At 42.7% G+C, this 26,155-nt stretch overlaps 1 protein-coding gene across 1 annotated transcript in view; it reads right to left on the reverse strand.

Annotated features, from left to right (window-relative positions):
- LOC144201947 (MAGUK p55 subfamily member 7-like) overlaps positions 1-24,036 on the reverse strand; it is a 64,640-nt gene extending 40,604 nt beyond the window's left edge. The window contains exons 1-6 of the mRNA XM_077724819.1: positions 23,906-24,036; positions 12,921-13,002; positions 9,255-9,340; positions 1,927-2,001; positions 230-426; positions 101-159 (exon numbers count right to left, since the gene is read on the reverse strand). Of these exons, the coding sequence (XP_077580945.1) occupies positions 101-159; positions 230-426; positions 1,927-2,001; positions 9,255-9,340; positions 12,921-12,948 (445 nt within the window). The 5' untranslated portion in view covers positions 12,949-13,002; positions 23,906-24,036. The remainder of the gene's footprint in view (positions 1-100; positions 160-229; positions 427-1,926; positions 2,002-9,254; positions 9,341-12,920; positions 13,003-23,905) is intronic.
- Between the last annotated feature and the right edge of the window lie 2,119 nt (positions 24,037-26,155).

The raw sequence follows: 26,155 nt of genomic DNA on the forward strand, positions 1-26,155 counted from the left end.
CCTCAACCATAGCACACACATTTATAGATGGCTGAATTTTTGAAAGTGTTTCTATTATTACTGCATTGTTGTGGAAAGAAAGAAATTGTCAGCTGATCACCTTCTTTCTTGATGCGTTGTTGCTTGAACAAGATTTGAGGTCGCTGTAGTACAATTCTCCTGTATATCGTTAATTGGTGGTTAAAAACTGATTAAAATGAGACAAACAAAACAACAAAATGAGAATCACCTTTCCTGCAGCTGCTGTGAGGGGATAAGTCCTGCTTGTGTGTTACCACCAATAACATGGCAGGCTTGCCACCAGGTGTCATCCTCCATGGAAACTATCTTGAGAATGTCACTTCTCTTAAACGTAATTGCTGCATCCTTGCAAGGGACAGCAGGGTCTGCACTAGGTGTATAGTCAAAGAGAGCTCTTACAAACATCTAGGAAAGGGAAATTTATTTGTATAATGTTATCGCACTGTGATGCAGATGTATCAGTTTGTTGTAATTGAAACATTCATAATTGTCTTTGGAAAAAGTAGACTCATCGAAATGTGTTAAGATATCAATGACCATTCTGGATATACTGTCGGGAACATTTTTAAGAAGACAAATTCAAAACTCAATACTTTAATAATCATTCTCCTTTAGACAGGTGCTTGCCCATTGCTACACCCTTTTTAATGCACTGCATACATATTTGTCAACAGCGGAGCTACAGAGAGGAATCCGACAGAGGGGAAGAAGTTCCTCTTTGTTAATCTGCCTGAGTCCAGTGGAGATAACAGTATGCCATACGGTAAGACTGGGGGTGGAGAGTACGTTTTGCCCGCTATCATGCTGTCATGCCACCCAGCAGCCCCTGTTAAACAGGTTCTTCTTCTGTATGGCTAAGGCCTTGGTCAGACTAACGCGCTTGGTGTAACGAAATAATCTGTGGGAGCACTTATTAGAAAATAGAAGACATCCAAGACTGTAAGATAACATTAAGAGAAAATGACGCCGCTTGGCACTTGCGTGTTCATATTGTATCAGTTTTTGTAAGTATAGAAACATCGTTGTCATAAGTAACTTGCCCAGAGTTTGGTCGTTGTCATGGAGACTTGACACTGATTAATCAGAATTCGCCCAAAGTTTGGTCGTTTTCAGGGTAACTTGTCACTGATTAGTCAGAATTCGCCCATAGTTTGGTCATTGTCACGGAGACCTGCCACTGATTAATCAGACTTTGCCCAGAGTTTGGTCGTCCTCATAGAAACCATACTATGGCCTGTGTTCCTATATAAAGACTGACCCACTGTTCATTCAGAGAGTTGCAAGGACAATAGACTGTGAGCGTGTTCGCAGCTGTTTGAGCTCTCTCCCCATCTGCAGTCTGGTAATAAACTTATTTCCTATTAAATTGATCTCACTCTTTCTTAACCTGCTCCTGAAGTTGTATTTTCAGATCTATCAAAGACCACTGATAATTTCCCTTGATCTGGGGCTCCATGAAAGATTTCACCACGTGGCGTCAAAATGATAACAGGAACATTGAGCAAAAATCCCAGAACCACATGGGGGTGACCTAGTGAAAAAGCTTGTGAAGAGTACAGAAAATGTTTGGCCTCCGTTATTGCCAACAAAGGGTACCTACAGTTTTGAGATGAACTTTTGATATTGACCAAATACTTATTTTCCCACAATGATTTGCAAACAAATTCTTAAAAATCAAAATGTGTTTTTCATTTTTTTTCCCCACATTCTGTCTCTCATGGTTGAGGTTTACTCGTGTCGAATATTACACGCCTCTGCAGTCTTTTCAGCACTTAACTTGCACAATTGGTGGTTGACAAAATACTTATTTGCCCCACAGTATTTACCATATGAAGACGTATTCAAATCAAACCAAAATGGAGTGAACAATAAAAATACCAAAATAGAATAGTTCATTCACTGTACCTTCTCATTGGATGTCACTTCTTGCTTTGATGAGGCCGGAATAATCGTCAAAGTAACGCCGCTCTTAGTGTGTGCCTGCACATCATTCGTGACATGTCAACGGAATATGTTAAAAATTCGAAAACGGTGATCTTTATTTACACAAGTTGACTTATCGTAAAAGTTTGAATCTGGAGGAAGGATTAGTGTTGTGCAATACAGGGAGTGCAGAATTACTAAGCAAATGAGTATTTTGACTACACCAGGGGTGGGAAAACTTTTTGGCCCAGGGACCACATTGACTTTAAAAATTTGACGGATGGGCCGGGTCAGCACAAGATACGATACATTTAAAAGACTGCATCCGTTAACAGTACATATGAAACATAAACAGAAAAAAAAGACTAAAGTATTAACATACTTATCACTTATCATTGAAGTAAAAAGTACAAAGTAAAGTAAAAAGAAATGTATAGAGAAATGTTAAAATGTTATTTAAAAAAGATAGAGGGGCTGTAAAACACGAAAAACAAATAAGAGTGGACAGAGCTACTGCCACTGACCTTCCACGTGACGCACCATCTTGGGAAAAATAAATAAATAAATAACATTATTTGGACATCGGCGGGCCGGATTAAAAAGCCTAACGAGCCGTATGTGGCCCGCGGGCCATAGTTTGCCCATATCTGGACTACACCATCCTCTTGGTGCTTATTTTTTCCCTCTGTATTACGTTTTATAGCAGGGGTCTCAAACTTGCGGCCCGCGGGCCAACTTCGGCCCCAGAGATGTCTGTTTCAAAGCCTGCCGTGAAGAGAAAGGTCAGTGATGAGCACAGACAGTTTCAAGAAAAGTGGGGAGTGCAATATTTCTTTGTTGAGCACAGAGGCACCCCGACGTGTCCCATTTGCACTGAAAAGGTTGAGGTGTACAAGGAATACAATTTGAAACGTCATTAGACTACGAGACATGCTGAGGAGTACGAAAAATACCAGGGAGATGAGACAGCCAACCAGGTTGCCAGTCTTAAAACACGTCTTTTGAGGCAACAGGATTTCTTCAAGAAGGCTACCGAGGAAAGTAATGCAGCAGTCGAAGCTAGCTACGCCGTTTGTGAGCTGATTGCTAAAGCAGGAGAGACATTCACAGAAGTAAAAGACTTCATGGAGATAGACGGGATTGCTGTTCCTGTGCTACGTGATCCAAAATGGCTCATGGACTTAGCTTTTCTTGTTGATATCACACATGAGCTTAATGTACTGAACAAGAAGCTACAAGGCCAGGGGCAACTTGTCAGTGTGGCCTATGACAATGTGAGAGCATTCTGCACTAAACTTGTGTTATGGAAAGCCCAGCTCTCTCAGTCAAACCTTTGCCATTTCCCAGCATGCAAGGCTCTTCTGGATGCAGGCACACCATTTCAATCTGTCAATCCTCTCCGTGTGCGGACCGGGTGAGGTTTCCCGTGTTGAGTCAAATTAAGCCGCAGGCTCCACTCCTGGTGGTGCCCTTCCGTCAATTCCTTTAAGTTTCGGCATACTCCAGCCGGAATCCAAAGACTCATGGTTTCCCGGGTGAGAAATATGTTGAGGCCATTTCGAAGCTGCAGGAGGAATTTGATCACAGATTTGCAGACTTCAAGACACACAAAGCCACATTTCAAATTTTTGCGGACCCCTTCTCCTTTGATGTGCAAGATGCCTCTCCTGAGCTTCAAATGGAGCTCATTGACCTGCAGTGCAACTCTGCACCCAAAGCCAAGTTCAGGGAGGTGAGTGGAGAAGCAGACAAGCTTGGGCAATTTATGAGAGAGTTGACCCCCAGCTTCCCTGAACTTTCCCGAATGTTGCCTTTTTAGGAGCACATATGGGGGTTTTATGCATCCATCCATAAATCGCGCTTTATCTATTTTATAATCCTAATAAAGCATGATATATGGATGGATGTGTGTGTGTGCACCTGGAACTCAACACAGATGGACATTACCTGGATTTGAATCCAGGACCCCAGAGCTGTGAGGAGCCTAGAAGAGAATATTAAATATGATTTCAAAAGTATTTTTGTTCTGTTGTGCAGAAAAAAAGTGTCCGCCCACTTTTTACCAATTATGCCAAAAATTATCGAGTTGGGAAAGGCTTAAACAATTGAAGCGCACTAAGATGGCAGCACAAAGTGGTGCCAAACCTTTGACCACGGCGGTTATCTGTAATCCTTATAAAGCGTGATTTATGGACTGGTGTGTGTGTGTGAGAGTATGTTAAGAATCTATGGCTATATTTGTCCAAACTGTGCAACATAGAGAGTTGATTTTTTTTTAATGGTGGCCAGAATTGGCTGTCAGATCCTAATAGAGAGGTGATTGCATTTCTCCACTTCTCTAAGGGTAAAAACTCAATCTATTATTTGTTAAACACCCATTTTTTCAAAAGAGATTATTTTTCAAAAGAGATTATTTTTCAAAAGAGACTATTTTTAAATAGCGCAACAACTGTCTTTTGGTTCTAAACAAGCTAAACTAAACTGCTTATTTCTAATAGAGTAAGTGTGTAGCGCTGGGCGATAAAATGATAACGATGATTATCGAGAAATAATTTTTATCATCAATAATAATAAAAACCTTCAGTAAAAAATTCATAATTTTAAACTGCAATTCCCGCACCATCCGACCACAACAAAGAACTGGGGCGCTGTTGTGGCATGAATGCTAGTTCCAGACCAACGCTCAGGAGAAGAAGAGGATGATAAGGAATTGTTTTTAGCTTGTATGGTAATAAAGGATAACAGGGAACATGATCACAAAATGACAACAAAAGAGCCAAAATGAGCGATTATTAGATGCAGGACAACACAGATCCCATCCGATAAAAGATCTAAGGGAAATGTTCTTGCTGTTTTCTTTCTTTTTTAAAATGCCTTGAAAATACCTGTGCAAAAGAGCAGACTTATTGAAAATGTTCTTAACCCACTCTCCTCATTTGAGGACTGTGAGATAGACTGGCCAACTTGCTTTATAATTGTTTGTTCATGTCGAGCCATGTGGCCAAACTGGTTTAACAATTGTTTGTTAAGACAGTGGAATGTAGTGTAGGCTAACTAGCTGGCCTTGCAATTGTTTGTTCGCATCGCGAAATGTAAGATAGGATAACTAGCTGGCCTTGCAATTGTTCGCCTCGCGAAATGTAAGATAGGCTGGCTAATAGGGTTTGCAATTGTTTGTTTGTATTGTGCAATGTGACCAACTCGCTTTGTAACTGTTTGTTAGAATCGTGCAACATATGATAGGCTGGGGCAGTTTGTGTGAGCTATAGCATACAACTTTGCCATGCAAATGTCTAACCATATTAGCCCAAAGTTTTGTTTACATAAACTCTGTTCTACATCCGCTGTCTTAGAAATATTACCCTGTCTGCCTATATAAAGACTTACCCACTGTTCATTCCGAGAGAGAGTTGCGAGGACGACAGACTGTAAGCGTGTTCGCAGCTGTCTGGGCTCTCTCCCCATCAATAAACCTATTTCCTTTAAATTGGCATTAACTCACTCTTTCTTAACCTGTTCCTGAAGTTGTATTTTCAGACCTATCAAGGACAGCCTGTAATATTTTTCTTACTTAATATCAAGGTATTTCCCCTTTTTTATGTAAGTGGTCTGAAAATGTTGCAAAAATCTAAAACTTGTTATTTTGGCTTAAAACGGGGTAATTTCATCCAACTTTTTTATTTAATTTGTTTTGTAAATGGCCACGCGAGTATGTTTCCTTTTGCAAGGCTGAAAATAGTCTGCTTGCCAATGGTGATGACTTCGGTTGATTATTTTATTTATTTAAAAATGCACCGCAACTTTTGGTTTGAAGGGAAATTTAGAAAAAATAAAAACACCTGTCAAGACTTCTGCAGATTTTATTCTTTACTTTCATAGTTTAAGGAGGGAGATATCTTATCTTTATTGTTTGTTGGATTAATTTTGTGATACTAATATATGTGTGCATTTATTATTTTTTTGTATGAAAGCTTCTTCAAATTGTCTGGAGAGAACTCGGGATCGTAACAAGTCCTCGTTCCAAGGACTTTACTGGACTTCGACCCAGGGAAAGCAAATCTAGGAGGACGCTTAAGAAGATGCTTATGCAGCTTGATTGCTATCCAAACAACCTTTGGGATTTCTGGCATAGTGTCGTAAATCGTGACGCTCTTTTCGCATATTTATGGAATTGTTTTGTCGAATGAAGGCTTGTTTGTTAAAATTCCAATAGGGTTTCTTTTAGTTCCCCCCAATTGTTATTATTGAATACCTGACATGTTATGATTGTTGCAGATGTTGTTTTTACTTACGCAGTTGGATTAATCAATAACAAGTGTTTTTATTTATGGCTTTACGGGGCAGGAGAAATGACTGCACAGGAGAATAATCCAGGACGGAGACGAGGTCGGGATGTATTCTCAGATGTCTGCCTACAGTGTTTTATAATTATATTAAAGTATAATTATTGATGTGTCTAACATTGTTCGACAGAACAACAAAATACTTTTTAAAATAATCATATTTCATATCATCTTCTGATAAGGAAAGGTAATAGTTACTTTCATATTTGAATGAGAAAAATTCTTTATTTACTTATAGACAGAAGTTCGAAAAAAGATGTAGTTATCGTGATAATTATTGATAAACTGATATTTTTTTATTGTGATAAAAATGTTTGTCTTATCGCTAAGCTCTAGTTCCATTACACGCATTCAAGTATTCCTAAGTGTGGCTGGCAAAAAAGTGCCCAAAGGAAGAAAAACTAATGACATAATGTCCTTGTTCACCTGATCTTGTGGTCACTCATCAAATGTAACATTTACAAGGGGGAAACAGTACTGTCTTCCTTCACCTTTTGAGGGAATCATTCCAAGATGGCGCCGTTCAAGCGGGAGCCTGTGGCAGTAGCTCTGCACCAAGGGTGTCAGACTCTTATGTTTTTCATGTTTTACAGCCCTTCTATCTTTTTTTAAATGACATTTTAATATTTCCTAATACATTCTTTTTTACTTTACTTTGTACTTTCTACTTTTTACTTTAATGTTTTTACAACTTTCCTTGTTCTGTTAGCCTGGCATCTTTCGACCACTTCTTTTTTTTGGGGGGGGGGGGGGGGGCAGCCAGCAATGCCTACGCTGTCACACACATGGAACTATCTGTTACAATACGCAGCAGAAGGAGCAACACCTCGGTACCGCCGGAGGTCTGGAGCTGGACAAAAGTGCTGGGAGAAGAGGCAACGCTTCTGACCAACCATTCCATCGTGGGATGGGATGGAAGAGCTGTTGGCCCCTACCAGCAACCGAGTCGAGGTTTTCTGCCCTGCTGCTGTTTCCTTCATCTTCAGACTACTGAGTAACTGTGCGGACAAGCTTGCAAGAGCGACTCTGCGTATTCTCCACCTTGGTCACAGTCTGCAGCAGTTCCCCATCTCGTGGAAGACTTCCTGTGTGTGGTTCCAGTTTTCGTCCAACTTTACAATGTCTTTTTGAGTCCGATTCAGTTACCGCAACCAAAATGGCGCTGTTTAAGCGGCAGCCGGCGGCCACGGTAGCTTTGTCCACTCTTGTTCGTTTTGTGTTTTGCGGCTTTTATGTTTTAATGATTTGATGATTCCATTTACTTTGATTTGCTTTGTACTTTGTGCTTTTGCTTTGCCGTTTATTCTGTCTAATCACCCTCTTGCTACTGCCACAATGTAATTTCCCGAATACGGGATGAATAAAGTAATCCAATCCAATCCAATCCAATCCAATTGCAGTATTTTAGTCTCAGGGTAGCTGAGGTCGATTGTCCAAAGTGCGAGCCCCGGGGGATCTCACAGCAGATGCTGTCGCCCATATAAAAAAAAAAAAGAGCGCTCTGGGAGGACTGGGTGGTTGGGAGCCTGAGTAGGAGTAAAACACTCAATAACCTACATGCTGAATCATTTTCAATTCACCTAAATCATACTGCACAGATGTCTCATTTTTGGGTAATTAAGATTAAAAATACAGAAGAGCTATTGTCAGAGGTAAATATAATATGATATATGCATTTGTTACATTTACATTCCATTCATAAATATTAATACATTACAGTACCCCTGATGAGTGATCACCTAGTGGTGGGGTTTGTGTGTCCCAGTGATCCTCAGAGCTATGTTGTCTGGGGCCTTGTGCCCCTGGTACGGTCACGCATGGCTAGCTGGTCTGAGGTGAGAAACCAGACAAAGCATGGCTAAGAGAGGCGCCCCTCGGCTCGGTGCCTGTATTGCGGTAGACGAGAGGGTAGCATCCTTCCGTCTTTGGGTGGGGGCACGGGACCTTTTTTGTGTATGCACCAAACAGCTGTTCAAAGTACCCCCTTTTTTAGTCCTTGGAAGGGGTGCTGGAGAGTGCTTAGGACTTCAATAATCATGTGGGCAACGAAAGTGAAACCTGGAGGGGAGTGATTGGGAAGAAGACCCCCATATTCGAAACCTGTGGTGTTCTATTGTTAGATCTCTGTGCCTTTCATTGATTGACAATAATGAACACCATGGTCAAGCATAAGGGTGCCCATATGTGCACTTGGGAACAGGACACCCTAAGGTGCAGTTCCATGATCGACTTTGTGGTCGTATTATCGGACAGGTGGCCGCATGTCTTGGACACTCGGGTAAAGCGAGGAGCGGAGCTGTCACCTGATCACCACCTGGTGGTGAGTTGGCTCCGATGGTGCGGGCGGACGCCCGTGTGGCCGAGAGACTCAAACGTTTCATGAGGCTCTGCTGGGAATGCTTGGCGGAGTCACCTGCCAGAAGGACTTTCAACTCCTACCTCCAACAGAGATTTGCACATGTCTGGGAAAAGGCGGAGGACATTGAGTCTGAGGGAACTGGCTGAGCCGCAGGACGAAGCTGCGGCCACAAGGTGGTCGGTTTCTTCTGTCATGGCAGGAATCCCAAAACCCACTGGTGGACACTTGCGATAAAGGAAGAAGGCCTTTTTGGCTCGCAGGACTGTATGCACCTGACGGGTACAAGGCAGCCAAGTGGCACGCGGCTCTGGTTGTCTCTGAGGCAAAAACCATGGGAGGAGTTTGCTGAAGCCATGGAGAACGGCTTTTTGTGTCTGTCCTGAGCCAGTATCATCAGTTTATGCAACACAACTTTGGAGAGTACTATCTGTATTTGCTGAACTGAGAAATAAAATTTCCGGAATAAAGGAAAATGCTCACCGGTGGTACCCAATGAGCCATTGTGAATTTGAGATATGATGGCATCAACAAATACCCAAACCCCCCCTCAATATTTATTTTAAGTAAACAGTGCAGCGTTTAAGGGACTGAAAAGAAGTATGACTAACCAGGAGAGGAAGAATTTCTTTTGGCTTCTTGTGCTCCATTGAGATGCCATTTACTTCTTTTAGTTCATCTCCTTCATGAATCAGGCCTTAAGAGTGAAACACGTATTCATTAACTGAAGTATAATCATAAGATCCAAATGTTGTCCTTTTTTTGACCACATAAAAATGCCTTAGATATCATTGGAATATTTTGAAGTTAAAGCATTAAAATACTTCAATCTGACATTTAGGAATTTTGCTCTTCCCTTCTGAACAATGTGAGTAAAGAACTTGTTTTCTGAGGTCACCGGAAGATTGTTCTCCTTAATTTTCCTTTGAGGAAAGAGGCTCTGAAGTTTTGAATATATATTGTTTCATGCTTGACACTGTAGGCCGATATGGGAATGTGCCATGTTTGAAGTATGTTATCTGTGTAGTTATCTTATTTGATCGCTATCCCATTTTTGCTATTGTTTAGGGCTATGAAATCATAGTGAAGTCTTGCCTCCTGCAATTTTTATGGATAATCTTTTCTCCTCAGAAATATATGTAGCAAAGTTTGACAAATTTAATTAAAATATTCACAACTGTATATGTTGTGAATGTAAATTTTGACTGCTAAATAAATACAGTAATCCCACGAAAATCATGGTTAATGGAGACCAGACAAAAAGCCACTATAACTACTCAGTGGTGTGCCGTCAGAGCCTTCAAGGCCATCTCTGCTAAGAAATGTCAGAATCACAGACTGATGTTAATTATATTTTTTCTATGAAGTCTTATTAAACAATTCCAAAGTGTCTGTCAGCTTCCTTTTATTGCTTTTCTCCCTGGTCGCAATGCTTCCATGTGTGTTTTCATATTAAAGGGTTTAACCAATCACATTTCAGCCATTATTTGTTGCCAGGGTCGAGTATCTCCCCTTAAGGCCTTCACAATCAGTTCTGCAGGCTCTGCTTCATTCAACAAGCGTCGACAAAACCGTTGCATTAACCAATCAGAATTCAATTGGATGACACCAAGGCATTCTCGCAGGCATAAGGATACGTCATTGCCTCCTCGCAGGCGTAGGGATATGTCACCGCTTTCACCAACTATGATTGGTTAGTGTTAGAGTGGAATAGCCAGAGTTGTGTTGATTTAATAGCGGTTTTGTCAGCCCTCAATGGCTGAAGGAGGAGAAGAAATTGATTCATTTGCAGATTTACTGTCAAGGCCATTTTCAAGACGGTCTTTTCAAGGAAAAAAGCTGGACATCATTAAGAAAAGTCGCACAACACTAAAGCAAGCAAGTCTGTCACAATCGGGAACGAACATTTTCAGCACTAAATCGAATAAAAATGTTCGCCAGAAATACGACAGGATAGGCTTGACTTTCAACATTAGCTTCGATGGCGATAGAAAAAGAGGAAAGAAAGCAGGAATTGAATATTTCAATTGTATGAGGTTATTATTGATGATTTTTGATGTGTAGCAAGCTTTACCTGCAGTAGAGGTTTTATAGCCATAAAATAGTTTTTGAGGGCTGGATTAGTTCGTGTATTTTCAGTTTTTTACTCAGACAAGGTGCTCTGGCCTAAAGGGCACTAGCTATTACTAATTAGATCCTCTTCATTCAGCATTTATGACATCAAAGGAGTGCCATTTTCACACCTAGAAAACGTGCCGCTTGACGGGTGCAGTTTTAGTTGCATGTGTATTTTTTTTTTTTTTTTTGCTAATTGAAAAGGCGCATTGGCCTAAAGGGTGCTAGCACCACACTGGCCTAGGTTATGTTATGCTATTGTATGTTCTGCTAGCAAGTTGTCTTTTTTTCTTATTTTAAAAAAGACAACATGAGCCAAGTTTGACTGTGCTATATTGAAGGAAAAGAGACTCGCGTTGAAATGAGTTATAGCAGTTAATTGCCCACAAACCCATCAAAGTCCTCATCTTCTTTGTGAAGAGATCAGCTAAGTGGGCGAGTTTGCCATCTTCCGTGTCACTGTCAGAGTCCGAGTTGTCGCCGGGGTACTGTGGGAATTTGATGCCAGGTTTGGCAAAAGCTCAAACTACAGTTCTGGCCGACACTTGAGCCCAGGCATCCACAATTCATTGACATATTGTCACCTAACTCACCTGAGCCTGCATGGCAGTCTTTGTATAACTTTGTATATCATCGGATATCCATTGCTCCCAAGCCGTTAGCAACTTTGTATTAAATGCTCTATCTATGGCAATGTCCAGCGATTGTAGTTCCTTTATCAAACCTTGCGGAATGATGGCAAGCTTGTATGCCGGACTTGGTGTTTAACTTCAGCCGTGAGATGGGCGCGCATGGAGTCGCAGGTCAGCATTGACTGTGATGTGCGTAAAAAGCTATCTGGTGTCCTCACATACACGTCGTTGAGCCACTCTTTCAATTTGTCTTCTTCCATTCATCCCTTCTGGTTGGCTTTGACGATTACACCGGCTGGAAAGTTTTCTTTCGGCAACGTCTTTTTCTTAAAAATCACCATTCCTGACTGTTCCCATGGCAAAAGCACAACCGGGAAAGCTGCCCTTTTTGTAGCTTGTTGTGCGTAGCGCGACTGTGCTGGTTCCCTTCTTGTCGACAGTGTGGTTCGCCCAAATGTTGAAATTGAGCGACACCTTGTCCATATTGGTGATGTGAGTGGGCTGGATATGCTTGTTGACAATTATTTAGCTTTGTACTTCAGTGAGTCAGCATGAAATGCACCCATACAATCAAGCGGTCAACGTCATACAGATCTACACTTAATCTTGACATAAAAAAGGCGCACCGACCAATTGGGCGCCCGAATCACGTTGAAGAACATTTTAGACTTTTAAGTGTGCCCTTTAGGTGTGAAAATACTAATATATGGTATAGCTCAAAACCCTGAATCAAAATGACAAGAAACAGGTGCAGTTCTAGCTGTGCACCATCATTCCTGTTCTGGGCAACGAATGGTTCTCTCTCTATCTCTCATTTTCTATCCCAGGTGACTCCGGGCCAGAGACGGGGCCTGCCGATCGCAGGGCACAAAGAGACGGACAACCATGCACACTCACACCCATACCTCGGGACAATTTTACAGTGTCCAATCAGCCTACCATGCATGTTTTTGGAATGTGGGAGGAGACCTGAGTACCCAGAGGAAACCCACGCAGGCTCTGGAAGAATTAGCATACTCTACACAGGTGGACCTGACATGGATTTGAACCAATAGCTGTGAGGCTGACGCGCTAACCACTCGCGCCACTGGGCCGCCCGCAACAAATAGTTTATTTGATCATTTTGGTTGACCAAAGCCCCTGTGCAACACCTTTTACAGCCCTTAAAATAGATTGCACCCTTGGCGCTCGCCCACATTGCTCATAGAAAACTCAGGTTATCAGAAGCTATGAACCTCAATGTTGTTTCTATATAAGCTCACAGTTTCCCTGACTTTTTCTATTACTTCTACTCTGACCCTATCTTCTCTTAGCAGCAGGTATGTCATATTGCATTATATCACTTACAATATGTCAGTCTAACTGGCTATAGGAGGAGTAGTAAGAGAACTCGTGTCATTCCGACTCATGCTGGGCGTCACAAACACAGTGTCTTTGGAACTTAACTCACAACTGAGTAGATATACAAATTTTGAGGCTCCAATGTAAAACATATTTACACTTTTTGAAACTTAAAGTGCTTGGGCTTACCACTCTTGTGGGCAGGTCCTCCTCGCATGACCCTTGCCACAACAATCGCCCCTGTAGATTGATCCCTTTTAATTGTGGCACCCTAGGATTTTGACAAGTGAAGAATCAGATACAGTAAGTACAACAATGGATCGTGAAAATATTTGTTGAGGTTCTGGAAAGTGACTTATTTCCATTGAAGGGTGTATACATCAAAATGTGCCTATTTTGACGATTCCACAATTCCACAATGAGCCAAGGGTGCAGGATTAAATTCTAACTGAAGTAGCATTGACAGTTTGATCAATGACGTTTAGGCTTAGCAGCACCTAACTGCAATCAACTGATTTTGCCTGTAAAAAGGCTGGTTCTTCATTGATTGGAATTTTTATATTATTATTCATGTATTTTATTTATTAACTTACTTATTACCTATCTGTATATGTCTAAAATGTCTTCCTATATCTGCATTCTCACCCTCTTGCTACTGTGACAACGAAATTTCCCAAATACGGGATGAATAAAGTTACCCAATCCAATCTAAAAAATCCAGCAACCACTTGGTCCTTTGTGGAAAATGTTTGACACCTATGGTTTCAAATCTGGGTACATGCAAGTTCATGCCAGGAGATATAGTGCCCCAGCATGTCCCGGGTCTGCCCCATGGCATCCTACCATTGGGATTTGCCCAGTTCACCACAAAAAAGAGGCGTCCAGAAAGGATCCTAATCCGATGTTCAAACCACCTAATCTGGCAAATATGAATATTGTTGTGCCGAAATTTTACCAGCACATGAAATGTCCAACTAGAGAAGATAAAATTATGGATCATGTTTACTCTAACATCAAAGTTGCATACAGAGCCATACCACTGTTGTTCTTGATCGCAGCATACACCCCCCTCAGCTGGCAAGCAAAGCCCCAAAGGCAAACCATTACTACTTGGCCTGACAACACGCTACCCGACTCCGAGACTGCTTTGAAGAGACACAAAATAGCAACGGCCAGCAAAACACTGTCTGAGGACGAGTTTTTGAAAAAAAATGTATAAAGCAGGTATTTTATGCCCGGAGACCAAAGACAAATTTGAGAAAATCAGTTTATCACCGTGGACAGTGACTTAGCATGTAGAACTAATAGATGAAGATATCAAGAGCATCCTCTACAAAAAGATGCAGTCATTCACATTGTATCCTTTAGCGCTGAATGAAAGCAATGATGTTAATGACACTGATCAGCTCCTCATTTTCATCTGACGTATCAATGACAATTTTACGTCTTTGTAATAGATGGATACAATAATGGTGGGCGTAACCCTTGCCACCTGATGGGCAATACGTATTACGAGTAACCCGGATGTTGATGATTTAAAAGTCTGTATCAATAAACTAGCCTCCGGCACGCATGCAAGTTGGCTCCGTCGTCCATACGGCAAAGTTATTACAGTGGCGATGAGGATGGGATACCTTTTCAAGCTAGTAGGGATTTCCAGATTCGGTATGCGGAACTAAGACGTAACGGCGGCGGGGCACCATGGCGAGGTTCATTGGAAACCTCGGCGAATACAAAGAAGGTAAAGAAGACCGAGTCCTACGTGGAGAGGTTTGAACAATGGATGATTGTAAATGAGGTGGAGGACGGTACAAGCCAACGTTTTCCTGGCAATAATAGGTGCCGAATCTTACGGTCTGCTAAAAAACTTATGCATTCCAGAGAAGCAAGGTAGCTTCTCGTATGAGGTTTTAACCAAAAAATTATCATTCCTCTACAACTCGAAACAGCAATTCAAATTTCAAAAAAGGAATCAGAAGGAAAACGAGTGTGTGAGATTATGTTGTGGCATTAAAGCAGTTAGATGAAGCACTGAGAGACATATTCGTTAGTGGATTGAGAGTGGAGGCTATTCGGAGAAAGTTACTTGCAGAGCAAGATCTGACATTTAAAAAACATGCGAACTCTCGCAATCGATGGAAATGGAATCAAGAAATACATTGGAGTTTGCCAGCAAAATGGAAGGACCTGCCACAGTGAATAGGATCGACAAGGAGAAAACGGGCAAAGGTGCATGGAAATACCAACCAACCACCAGCAAATGGAAGGGTAAAATCCCATGTGGAAATTTCAGACCAAAGAGAGCAGAAAATCACCAACCCTGTTACCGATGTAGCGGTAGCCACCACAAAGCTAAAGTATGCCGACTTAAAACATAGACATGCTACACGTGTTCCAAAGTAGGGCACATAGCAAGGATGTATAAAACAAAATATAGGCAAGGACACATACAGTATGTAACTGAATATATAAGTCGGACAACAGGAAATGTTGATGATGAATTTGTTGGGTCATATACCTTGAATGCCGTCTATCCCACAAATACGGTTGGAAGTTGGAAGGAAATGACAGTACAGTTAAAAATTAGAAGCAACACCTCCAGAAATGCAACTCGACACAGGAGCTGCTGTAACAATTGTTTCTGAAAGAATAGATAGGAGGCATCTCTCGCATTTGCCATTAAAAAGTAAGGGTAATAATAGGTGCAGCTGTCGAACTCTCCCGGGGAGAACATTCCTTTGATGGGACAAGTGACTGTTAAGGTAGAATATGGGAACCAGAGTGGTGAACTACCACTGGTAATCATGAGAGTTGACAGACCAGCCTTCCTTGGCCTTAATTGGCTCAAAATTTTCAAAATAGACTGGGCAAACATCTTCTTAGTCAGATCAGCAAGGGGCTGTGACAATTCAGATGTGGAGGCAGTATTGTGGAGACACAAAGCAGTGTCTTCTTAGGAGCTAGGCACGATTCGTGATTTGAAGGCCAAAATGACAGTAAATATACCAAACCGATCTTCAGGAAGGCCAGTACTGTATGCACTGAAGAATGCAGTGGGGCATGAGTTCAATCGCCTAGAAAAAGCGGGCACTATCTCAAGGAAAGAACGTAGTCAGTGGGCTGCGCCCATAGTGGATGTGCCCAAAGCAGACAAGTCAATTCGTATCTGCGGGGACTATAAGGTCACAGTGAATCAGAGTGTGGAAGAAGAGACCTACCCACTACCAACTGTTGAAGACGTTTTTTCCACCCTAGTTGGGGGCACTCTTTTCAGCAAATTGGACTTGTCACACGCTTACCAGCAGCTGGAGTTGGAAAAACAGTATTCAACGATAAATACTCACCAAGGACTTTATGTGTACCGTAGACTTCCATTCGGAGTGTCCAGTGCACCTTCTATATTTCAGAATGTGATGGACCAGATACACCAAGGTTTGGAGCATGTGACCTGTTTCCTGGATGACATATTGGTCACAGGGAAAACAAGAGCAGAGCACCTAAGGAATCTGGAGGAGTTACTGAGCCGTCTGGAAAGCTACGGGGTGAGAGTGAAAAGAGCCAAATGTGAATTCATGCGAGAGAAAGTGGAATACCTGGGGCATCTGATAGATAGGGAGGGATTCCACCCCACTAAAACGAAAATTGCAATCATCGTTGATGCACAAAGCTGCGGTCTTTTCTAGGAATTTTGAACTATTATGGTCAGTTCATGAAGGATCGGTCGACACTGCTGCAGCCGCTACATAAACTGCTAAGGAAAGAAGTTAAGTGGAAATGGACAGTTGCATGTGCAGCGGCATTCAAAAATGCAAAGGAACAGTTAGTAAAAAACTCTGTAGTCGTTCATTATGACACCAAGAAACCCCCGAGACTAGCATCAGATGCATCTTCTTATGGAATAGGGGCAATCATGTCTCACATAATGGAAGATGGGGAGGAGAAGCCGATCGCGTTTGCGTCACGTACATTGTCGGAGGCAGAAAGACAATAAAGCCAGATAAAGAAAGAGGCTTTGGCCATAATTTTTGGTGTGGCCAAATTTCATAAATATTTGTATGGCCGGAAGTTCAGTTTAATAACTGACCAGCCACTTCTGGCCATTTTGGGACCAAAGTCGGGAATCCCCACTTTAGCTGCTCTTCGAATGCAGCGTTGGGCGCTGAGACTGATGGCTTACGTTTACAATATCGAGTACAGAACGTCAGCGGAAAACGCCAATGCAGATGCCTTATCTAGACTGCCGGGGAAGGATAACACGGGAAGAAAACAGCATCTTCTACTTCGCAGTAGTGGATGAGCTTCCCGTGCAGGCTACGGAGATTGCAAATAGCACTCTAAAGGACCCAGTTCTGTGTAAAGTACTGAGGTTGACTCGGTCTGGATGGCCAAGTCATAACCAGGACGAGAGACTTAACCCATACTTTTCCCGGAAAAATGAACTGTCTGTGGAACAAGGATGCATATTATGGGGAATTCGAGTTATCATTCCACCAGCACACCAAGAGCGACTACTGCAGGATCTTCACCAAGGACACCTGGGAGGATGCAGGATGAAGGCCTTGGCCAGGAGCTACTTGTGGTGGCTGCAGCTGGACAGTGACATAGAATACTTCTTTATAGGACTAGGTGTTAAATATCCCTAATATTCAGCACATCAATTGACAGAGATTGGAGATATCGTCTTACATGGGGTGGGATTTGGCTAGGATCACGTGGTGCCACCTGCACGCCACATCATCAGTTGTTTGCCCCACACGTCATTGGGTGTTTCGGCCACTTATAACAAGACACCCTCTGCAGAGGTTGGCCCACCACAGGATGATCAGCCCCGGGTGTGTGGCGCAAGGTGGAACCACGCGATCAATTGGCAGCCCATGTTGCATCCTTACGTTTCAGCCACAGCCAGTGACTGCTCCGTTCCGCTGCAGTGGAAAGTTCTTTAATTGCCTTCCGTTGGGCCTGCCCCCTAATCCCTACTTCCTTCAGGAGCCTTGTGGTGGACTTGGCAACAAAGCCTCGACAGCCCACCTCCACCGGCCACACCTTTACGCTCCAGCCCCGCCCCTCTGCTTCAGCTGCTAAGTTGGTATATCGCAGCCTCTTCCGCTCAAATGCTTCATCGATGGCCTCTTCCCATGGGACAGTGAGCTCAACAATGAAGACACGCCGGCAGGATTTGGACCAGAGGACCAGATCGGGGCGCAGGTTGGTTGTTGCAATTTCTGGTGGGAAGGTGAGTCTCTGGGTGAGGTCCACCCGCATTTCCCAGTCCCGGGCAGCGTTCAGTGGGCCTGGATCCGGAGGAGATGTCTTGGTTCCTCTCTTCTCCCCTTCCCGAACAAAAGTTGTTTTCTGTGGGACTGTAGTCTGGAGAGGCAAGGCATTGGTGGTTACCCTCCTGCTCTCGAGTTCAGCAGCCAGGCACTTCAACACCTGGTTGTGGCGCCAGGAGTATCTTCCCTGCGTTAGGCTGGTCTTGCAACCCACCAAGATGTGTTTGAGGGTTGCCGGGGCTGCACACTGGAGGCAGGCTGGGTCCTCTCCATACCAGACATGTAGATTGGTTGGAGAGGGCAGGACATCATATGTGGCTCCAATGATGAAGCTTAGCCTATTGGCCTCCATGCTCCACAGATCGCCCCACGTGATTTTCCTCCTCTCCACACCTTCCCACTTCATCCAGCGGCCTTGCTGAGCCTGGGAGACCGCTGTGGCACATCTGGCTGCTTCCTCCTGGTGGCGCACTTCCTCCACCACCATGTGCCGCCGTTCAGCTGGGGCAGCCCTATGCCAGGTGGGTGTTGCTGTCTCCAACCCAAGGCCACCTCTGCCATGTTGGACATGACCCACTATATCCCGGTGTCGGAGGGCGGTCTTTGCCCCCGGAACTGCTGCAGATGGCCTCCATTTCCTCCCCGTTGCTAGGGTTGGAGCGGCACCTCTGACGAATGGATCCCGGGATTCATTGAGAGTCATCTCCAGTCTTGACTTGGCACATTTGTACTCCTCCGTCAGGCCTGAGATTGGTAGGGAGAGAACTCCAATATACTGTGCAACAATGTGAGGCCTATCAGAGTGTGAGGAAGCTACCAGCAGCAGCACCTCTACACTGCTGGCAGTGGCCGATTAGAGTTTGGCAACAAATACATATTGACTTTGCCACTAAAGATCAACACAATATTTTAGTAACAGTAGACAGTCATTCCAAATGGCTTGAGGTCATTGCCATGGCAACAACCACCTCAGACAAAGTAATTGAGGTGTTGCGGAACATCTTTTCGTCTTACGGTCTTCCTGAGGAGATTGTTTCCGACAACGGTCCTCAATTCATGTCACAGGAGTACAAAACCTTCTTGCTGAGCAATGGAATAAAACAAATTTTAGTACAATAGAGCTTCAGAGCGGGCAGTTAAGACAGTGAAAGCATCACTGCTGAAACAAGTGCTTGATGAAAGGAAACAAAATGTCACCATAACAATATGGTATATGGCAAGGTAAATAACGCAGACGATCCAACCAGTGACAAAATAATCAGTGGGGTTTAACTAAACCAAACAGGAACTAATTTGAAATGATGTGCAGCTGCGCAAACGCAACGGCAAGGCAGGAGTGACAAAAAAAGAGTAGGAACACGAACACCAGAACACAGGGAGAAAGCAATGGAAAAACACTAACAAGCAATCCTAACAGACAATTTTGAAATAACAGGAGTTTTTAAAAATTGAAGCTCCGAAAGGACAAACATGGGGAGAGGACTTGTTTGACCATGTGTCTGCTGTCATCGAAAATGTGAAGTTTCCTTGGATTAAGCTTGTCAACGTCACCACAGATGGTTGCCCAAATTTAACGGGGAAAACCGTTGGCCTGCTGAGGAGAATTCAGAATAGAGTGAAAGATGAAAAACCTGACCAGGATGTCATTTTCCTCCACTGCATAATCCACCAGGAATCTATGTAAATCGGTATTACAGCTGAATCATGTTGTAAATCCTATCATGAAACTTGTCAACTTCATACATGCAAGAGAACTTCAGCACCGTCAGTTTATTGTGTTCCTGGACAAACTGATGCGTAACACCAGGACCTCCTTTATCACTCCCGTGTGCGCTGGTTGAGTTTGGGTAAAGTCTTCCATTGTGTGTGGGAGCTCAAAGAGGTGATTGGCATGTTTTTGGAGCAACTGGAAAGGCTGATGAATTTGAGCAAAGAGAGTTGGTTTTGTGATTTTACGTTCGCTATGGACGTATTTTCACACTTGAATGAGCTCAACAAAAAACTGCAGGGCAAGGATCTGTTTGTGCAAGACATGTACTCAACTGTCAAATCCAAGCTGGCTTTATTCTCTAAGCAAATTTGAATAGGGCATTGACTAAATATCCTACACTAGTCACAATGAAAAAGGCCGGAGCAAGAGTGAAGAAATACAGAGTTCTTGGATGGCCTGCACAGAGAATTCTGCCGTCGGTTCTCGTATTTTGGCAAAATTGACAAGTCACTTCAGTTGGTGGCCTGTCTTCTGTCATAAGACCCCAAAAGTGCCCCAGAGGAGCTGCAGTTCGAACTGATCGACTTACAGTCTGACTCTGTCTTAAAAGAGAAGTTAAATTCTCTAAAACTCATTTACTTTTATGCTTCACTCAGCAAAGCAGCATTTCCAAGGCTGCAAAGGACTGCACAGACGAAGCTGGCATTGTTCAGCACCTACGTGTGTGAACAGCACCATGAACATCAAAAAAGTCAGGCGCAGATCCAAGTTAACAGACCAACACCTCAGATCCATTCTGAGGATCGTGTGAAGTTGCGTAAAACAATAGCAAGTGCATATCAAAGGACATACATATTTCCTATTGGCTCTATGACAAATCCGCAGCCAAAAGTGACACTTAGTGACACCTATGATGGTGGTGACACTGATGATTGTAATATTGATTGAAGGTCCCTATGACATTTAACCGTGACACGGATTGAAAGATTATATGCAAAGGATTCGTGACATACAAATTCCCTACGACAAAGAACAACCTGTCAAAAATCATAATGATGTCTTTAACATGTCTCAGTGACTGTTGTACCTTTTTCATGACATCAATGCTGAAACTAAATAAAAGTGCGACTTGGGACTTGGGGAATGGGAGAAGGTCCGCAGAGCCGAGCGCATGTCCATAATGGACTCGCGCCTCCAACCTTCCCAGCCGCGCGGTTGCTTTAAAATACAACACAATCTCATGCCTCGTTTTTCCTTGGTGCATGGTTGGTAAGTATGGGATCTGTAACTTCAGACCCAACATTTAACTGGTGTTGAGACCTCTGGGACATGGAACACATGCTCTGCCATGTCCATCCTTTGGGTCTGAAGTTACAGATCCCATACTGATCGCCACACTAAAACTAAATCCAGACTTTGATGTGCTGGCTAAAAAAAGAGACTAACAACACTGTTCCCATTAAAATTACAAGTGTCTCTGTGATGCGTACATTCTCAAAATAAACAGTTCGCACTGATAAAAAAAAATATTCCGCCCCATAGACTGACTTTCTGCCACTATTTTGTCTGAAGGACAACCAAACTTTCCGTTCATTAAAATAGAAATTGATAGTAATTTAAAAAAGGAAAATTTTATTCCTTTGATTTTCCTTGTTTTAAGACTCCTTCCAAAGACAGATGTTTTTTAATGCCTATTTTCATTTTCATTTGAAACTAAAGCACACGTTTACTCTATACCCTAAGATGTGTATTTCTTTTCTTTAATAAGGTGGGGTTACCATAGCAATCCATCCATCTGCTCCTGACCTGGCCCCTTTGTCAAATGTTAGACCCCATTGTGGCCTACGGATTAAAAAGATTGCCCAGCCCTGTCCTAAATCAAGGTCAGCAGTGCCTCATCCCCATTATAAGCAGTGTTGATGGTGAAGCACTTTTTCCTCCTGAGACATCGAATGGTGGACTACAATTTCCGTTACGTTGGCAGGCAAGCATTCTTCATGGCCTTGCTGAACCCTTCCATGTCCAGATTTTTGCCCCAGAAATCACCCAAGCCGTGTATTTTTTGGTGGACAACACACTAGACTAGTCGGCAATCAGCCGCAGGGAAGAGAAACAGACAGCCATTTGCACCCACCATCATACCACAACCAAGCAGATATTGATCCCCGCTTTCTCACACCGAAGTCAGACGTCTGTACCACTACACCATCAGGAGGCCCGATTTGGTTTCATTGTGAAAATATTTGTCGGCAGCCCGACAGATGAGTGGTTAGCATGTCGCCCTCAGAGCTCTGGAGTGGAGGGTTTGATCCCAGGTGGGTCCTCACTGTATGACATCTTCATGTTCTATCCGGGCTTGTGTGAGTTTTCTCCGGGTACTCTGGTTTCCTCTCATATTACAAAAACATGCAAGGTAGACTGGTTGAACACTGTAAATTGGCCATAGGTATGAGTGTGAGCATGAATGCTTGTCCGTCTTCTTGTACACTGCGATTGGCTGGCCACCAATTCAGGATGTCCCCCCCTGGATCCCTGAGTCAGCTGGGATAGACTCCAGTAACCCCTGCTACCCTTTTGAGTGGTAAGTGGTTCAGAAAAAAGAAAGAATGAAAATATTTTATCCCCAAGAAAATAATAATGTTCTTGGGAGATGTGATATAAAAAGAAATGCTTTTATATTTAAAATCTAGAGCTGGGCGTTATGAAAAAAATGTTAGCACAATAAAAAATATTAAAGTAACTCTGTTACCTTACTTTATAAGAAAAAACTATATGATATATGATTTTAAATAGTATTTTTGTTGTTCTGTTGTGAAAAGGTAATAATGAAATCTGCAGATGCCGGTCTTTTGGTCGCCGGTCTTTTGGTCGCCGGTCTTTTGGTCGCCGGTCTTTTGGTCGCCGGTCTTTTGGTCGTCGGTCTTTTGGTCGCCGGTCTTTTGGTCGCCGGGCTTTTGGTCGCCGGTCTTTTGGCCGCCGGTCTTTTGGTCGCCGGTCTTTTGGTCGCCGGTCTTTTGGTCGCCGGTCTTTTGGTCGCCGGTCTTTTGGTCGCCGGTCTTTTGGTCGCCGGTCTTTTGGTCGCCGGTCTTTTGGTCGCCGGTCTTTTGGTCGCCGGTCAAATGGTGACAGAGAGTTTATTGTTGAAGCCAGCTCTCAAAATTATATTCATGAGACAGTTTAATATCTAAGAGAGAGAGTTTAAAATCTAAGAGAGAGAGTATAATATCTAAGAGAGGGAGTTTAATATCTAAGAGAGAGAGTTTAATATCTAAGAGAGAGAGTTTAAAAAAAACGGCGACCAAAAGACCGGCGACCAAAAGACCGGCGACCAAAAGGCCGGCGACCAAAAGACCGGCGACCAAAGGTCCGGAGACCAAACGTCCGGAGACCAAACGCCTGGTCACGGAAAAATGACTTGAAAAATCCCAAATACACTTAAATACTACTTCTCAGAAAGTGACAAAGAACAGTGACTCCAATGTTTTTGTCCAAAGAAAAACAATCAATTTGGTCCAAGAATTTAAATAACTAGGAATCAATCTTGACTTCCAACTTGCCTTTAAACTACAGATGAAAAACATGCTAAATAAAATTAAACTCAATTTGTCCAATTTTGAGAGCGAGAGATTACCTGGTTGATCACTTACAACAGTAAACTCTCTCATGATTTTAATTTTGAGAGCGAGCGAATCCGGTGACCAAACGTCTATTCAACGAAACATCCGGGGACCAAGTGTCCGTCGACCAAACGTCTATTCAACGAAACGTCCCGGGACCAAGTGTCCGTCGACCAAACGTCTGGTCACGGTAGTATACAGCATAATCAGGCGTTTAATGGGTTGCTCAGAGAGGAGGAGGATTATTTCTTCCCCAGACGACAAAAATTGTGTTTTTTTCCTGACTCTTCTTCTGAGCGACAGAATACGGGATTTGGAGGATTTGATCTTCATCCTGGCCCATAGCGTCAACTCACCCATCCTCTTCAGCTTTCGCACTCATAACTAGGAGAAACTTAAGAGTGTTAAACCAGCCTACCCTGCATGTTTTTGTGATGTGGGAGGAAACCAGAGTACCCTGAGAAAAACCCACACAACACACAATACAAACTCCACACCCTAGAAATGTAAGGCCGATGCGCTATCCACTCCACCACTGCAAAATCTCAATAATAGCTGATGTATGTTACTGACCAGTGGCTCTTTGCTTTTAAGCAGACTGACAATCTTTATTGAATCCTCTTCATCATCTATTATGCCATCAGGTACTTCTGGCAGAAGAGGCTCATAATTACTCTGAGCGACTGCATCATGAACATGCAAAAGGCACTGAATAAAAAAAAGACAAACAGTACAGTCAGCACGTGGAAGATAATCCTTAATAATTATTATGTGATTGAAAGCAAGGAATGTAGTAATTTTGACCTATGTCCTGCATAAGAAGATATAGATACACAGACATACATACACACACATGCACACACACACACACACACACCTACATATATATAAGGTGTCTTTAGCTAAACGTAATAAATGGAAACTGCACCTTGAAATGAGCTTTGGAAAAAACGGTAAACAATTCTTTGACTTTGTGTCTCCATATATGGTGGATAAGATCTTCAAATAACTAGAAATCAGGGTTGGGGAGGGAAAGGGAGAAAAAATATTTTAGCGGCTGAAGATCACTTTATTATGTCAACATTATTGAGCGTGCATTTATATTAGTGCGACACAACAGCAGTTTTTTTTAAAAGCCATGTTCAATTGACATGATGCAAATGCTCCCCCCAACATTCATTTTGATCCTAGTTCTTCAATCTTTGAGACTCCGATGGTAAAATCTATGGCAGGGAAGCATATACCGGGGTATGTCATGGATTTGTTTTGCAGCAGAACCAAAGCATTATTCCTCAGATTGAGGCTGAACTGTTTCCAGTATGCGGTGTTTGATTGACAATATAAACATTTGTACTAAAGAGGAAACCACAGCAATCACACCAGGAACATAAAGTTGCCAGCTATACTAGTTTCATAATACTTGCATAACCACCTTCGTAGTTGTGGCTAGTACAGCATTGTGGACCAGTCATTCTTTTGTACTGCCAGATAAGTTTACTTTTATTTATTTGTCGAGTAAGAGGCCAAATATGTACAGCCTGATCTAGCCATTACATTACCACTTTTGATGTGAATTTGGGGTCATTGTCCTGTTGGAACACCCAACTGCGCCCAAGACCCAATCTTTGAGCTGATAACTTTAGGTTATCTTGAAGAATTTGAAGGTAATCCTCCTTCTTCATTATCCCATTTACTCTCTGTAAAGCACCAGTTCCATTGGCACAAAAACAGCCCCACAACATAATACTACCACTACTGTGCTTGATGGTAGGCAGGTGTACCTAGGGTTAAAGGCCTCACTTTTTCTTCCCCAAACATAATGGTGGGCATTGTGGCCAAACAGCTCGATTTTGGTTTCGTTTGATCACAGAACTTTCCTCCAGAAGGTCTTATCTTTGTCCATGTGATCAGCAGAAAACTTCAGTTGAGCCGTAAGATGCTGCTCTTGGAGATCACACTGTCAATTTGCTGAAAGACATTTAGCCGACTGACGTCTGGCCGAGGGCCAACTCACCGAGGGGGCATCTGCCCGAACGTGGAATTAGCCGAACGACTAATAAGCCGACCGAATATCCAGCTGCAGGACATTTTGGCGAAGTGCTCTAGCAGATTTTATCACTTTTTTGTTAACCCATAATAAAGTCATAAAAGTACCAAACTTCATTAAAAATGTACGTGACAAAGAAGTATTTGTTCCAATCACTATCAGCGAAAAATCAGACTTGTAGAAATAACTGGAAACATAAGACTCTCTGTTCTTCACAAGTGTATGTAAACTTTTGACCACATCTGTATATGATGCAGATACAGATTAAAAATGATTTATCTGCTTCTAGATACAATTCATAGAGTTCAGGGATATAATTTCCTTTGAACTGCTTGCCCCCCAGGTATTGCTTCTGTGTGACTCTAACAGCTTCAGAGGAGCAAACTATTTAAACCGTGACAAATCTTTCCCATTATCTGTGCATTCATCTAGATGAAGTATGACAGTCTGCAAAAAAATGTTTTGGAAGAGTTGCTTACATGTGATGCGAGACTGGATGCACGATCTTGAACAGGTTCAGGTGTTCGCCTCACAAAATGTCTTAGTTGCTCATGGATCTGTGAAGTCATATCAATGAATTGTCAAATTCACCATGCATAAAAAGACAATCGAGTGCAACATTGCTATTGCTTGTGAATTTATATACTTTTTCAACGTAACTTGTTCACGTCTTAGACATAAGATGGTAAATCTGTCTTTATTAGCTAGAACAGTTTTCATGTGCCTGCCTCATAAGAGTTGTGTACTTTCAGTATGGTTTTGTACATTGTTTTTCT

The sequence above is a fragment of the Stigmatopora nigra genome, chromosome 9 (assembly GCF_051989575.1).
Source record: "Stigmatopora nigra isolate UIUO_SnigA chromosome 9, RoL_Snig_1.1, whole genome shotgun sequence".
In the NCBI taxonomy this organism is placed as follows: domain Eukaryota; kingdom Metazoa; phylum Chordata; class Actinopteri; order Syngnathiformes; family Syngnathidae; genus Stigmatopora; species Stigmatopora nigra.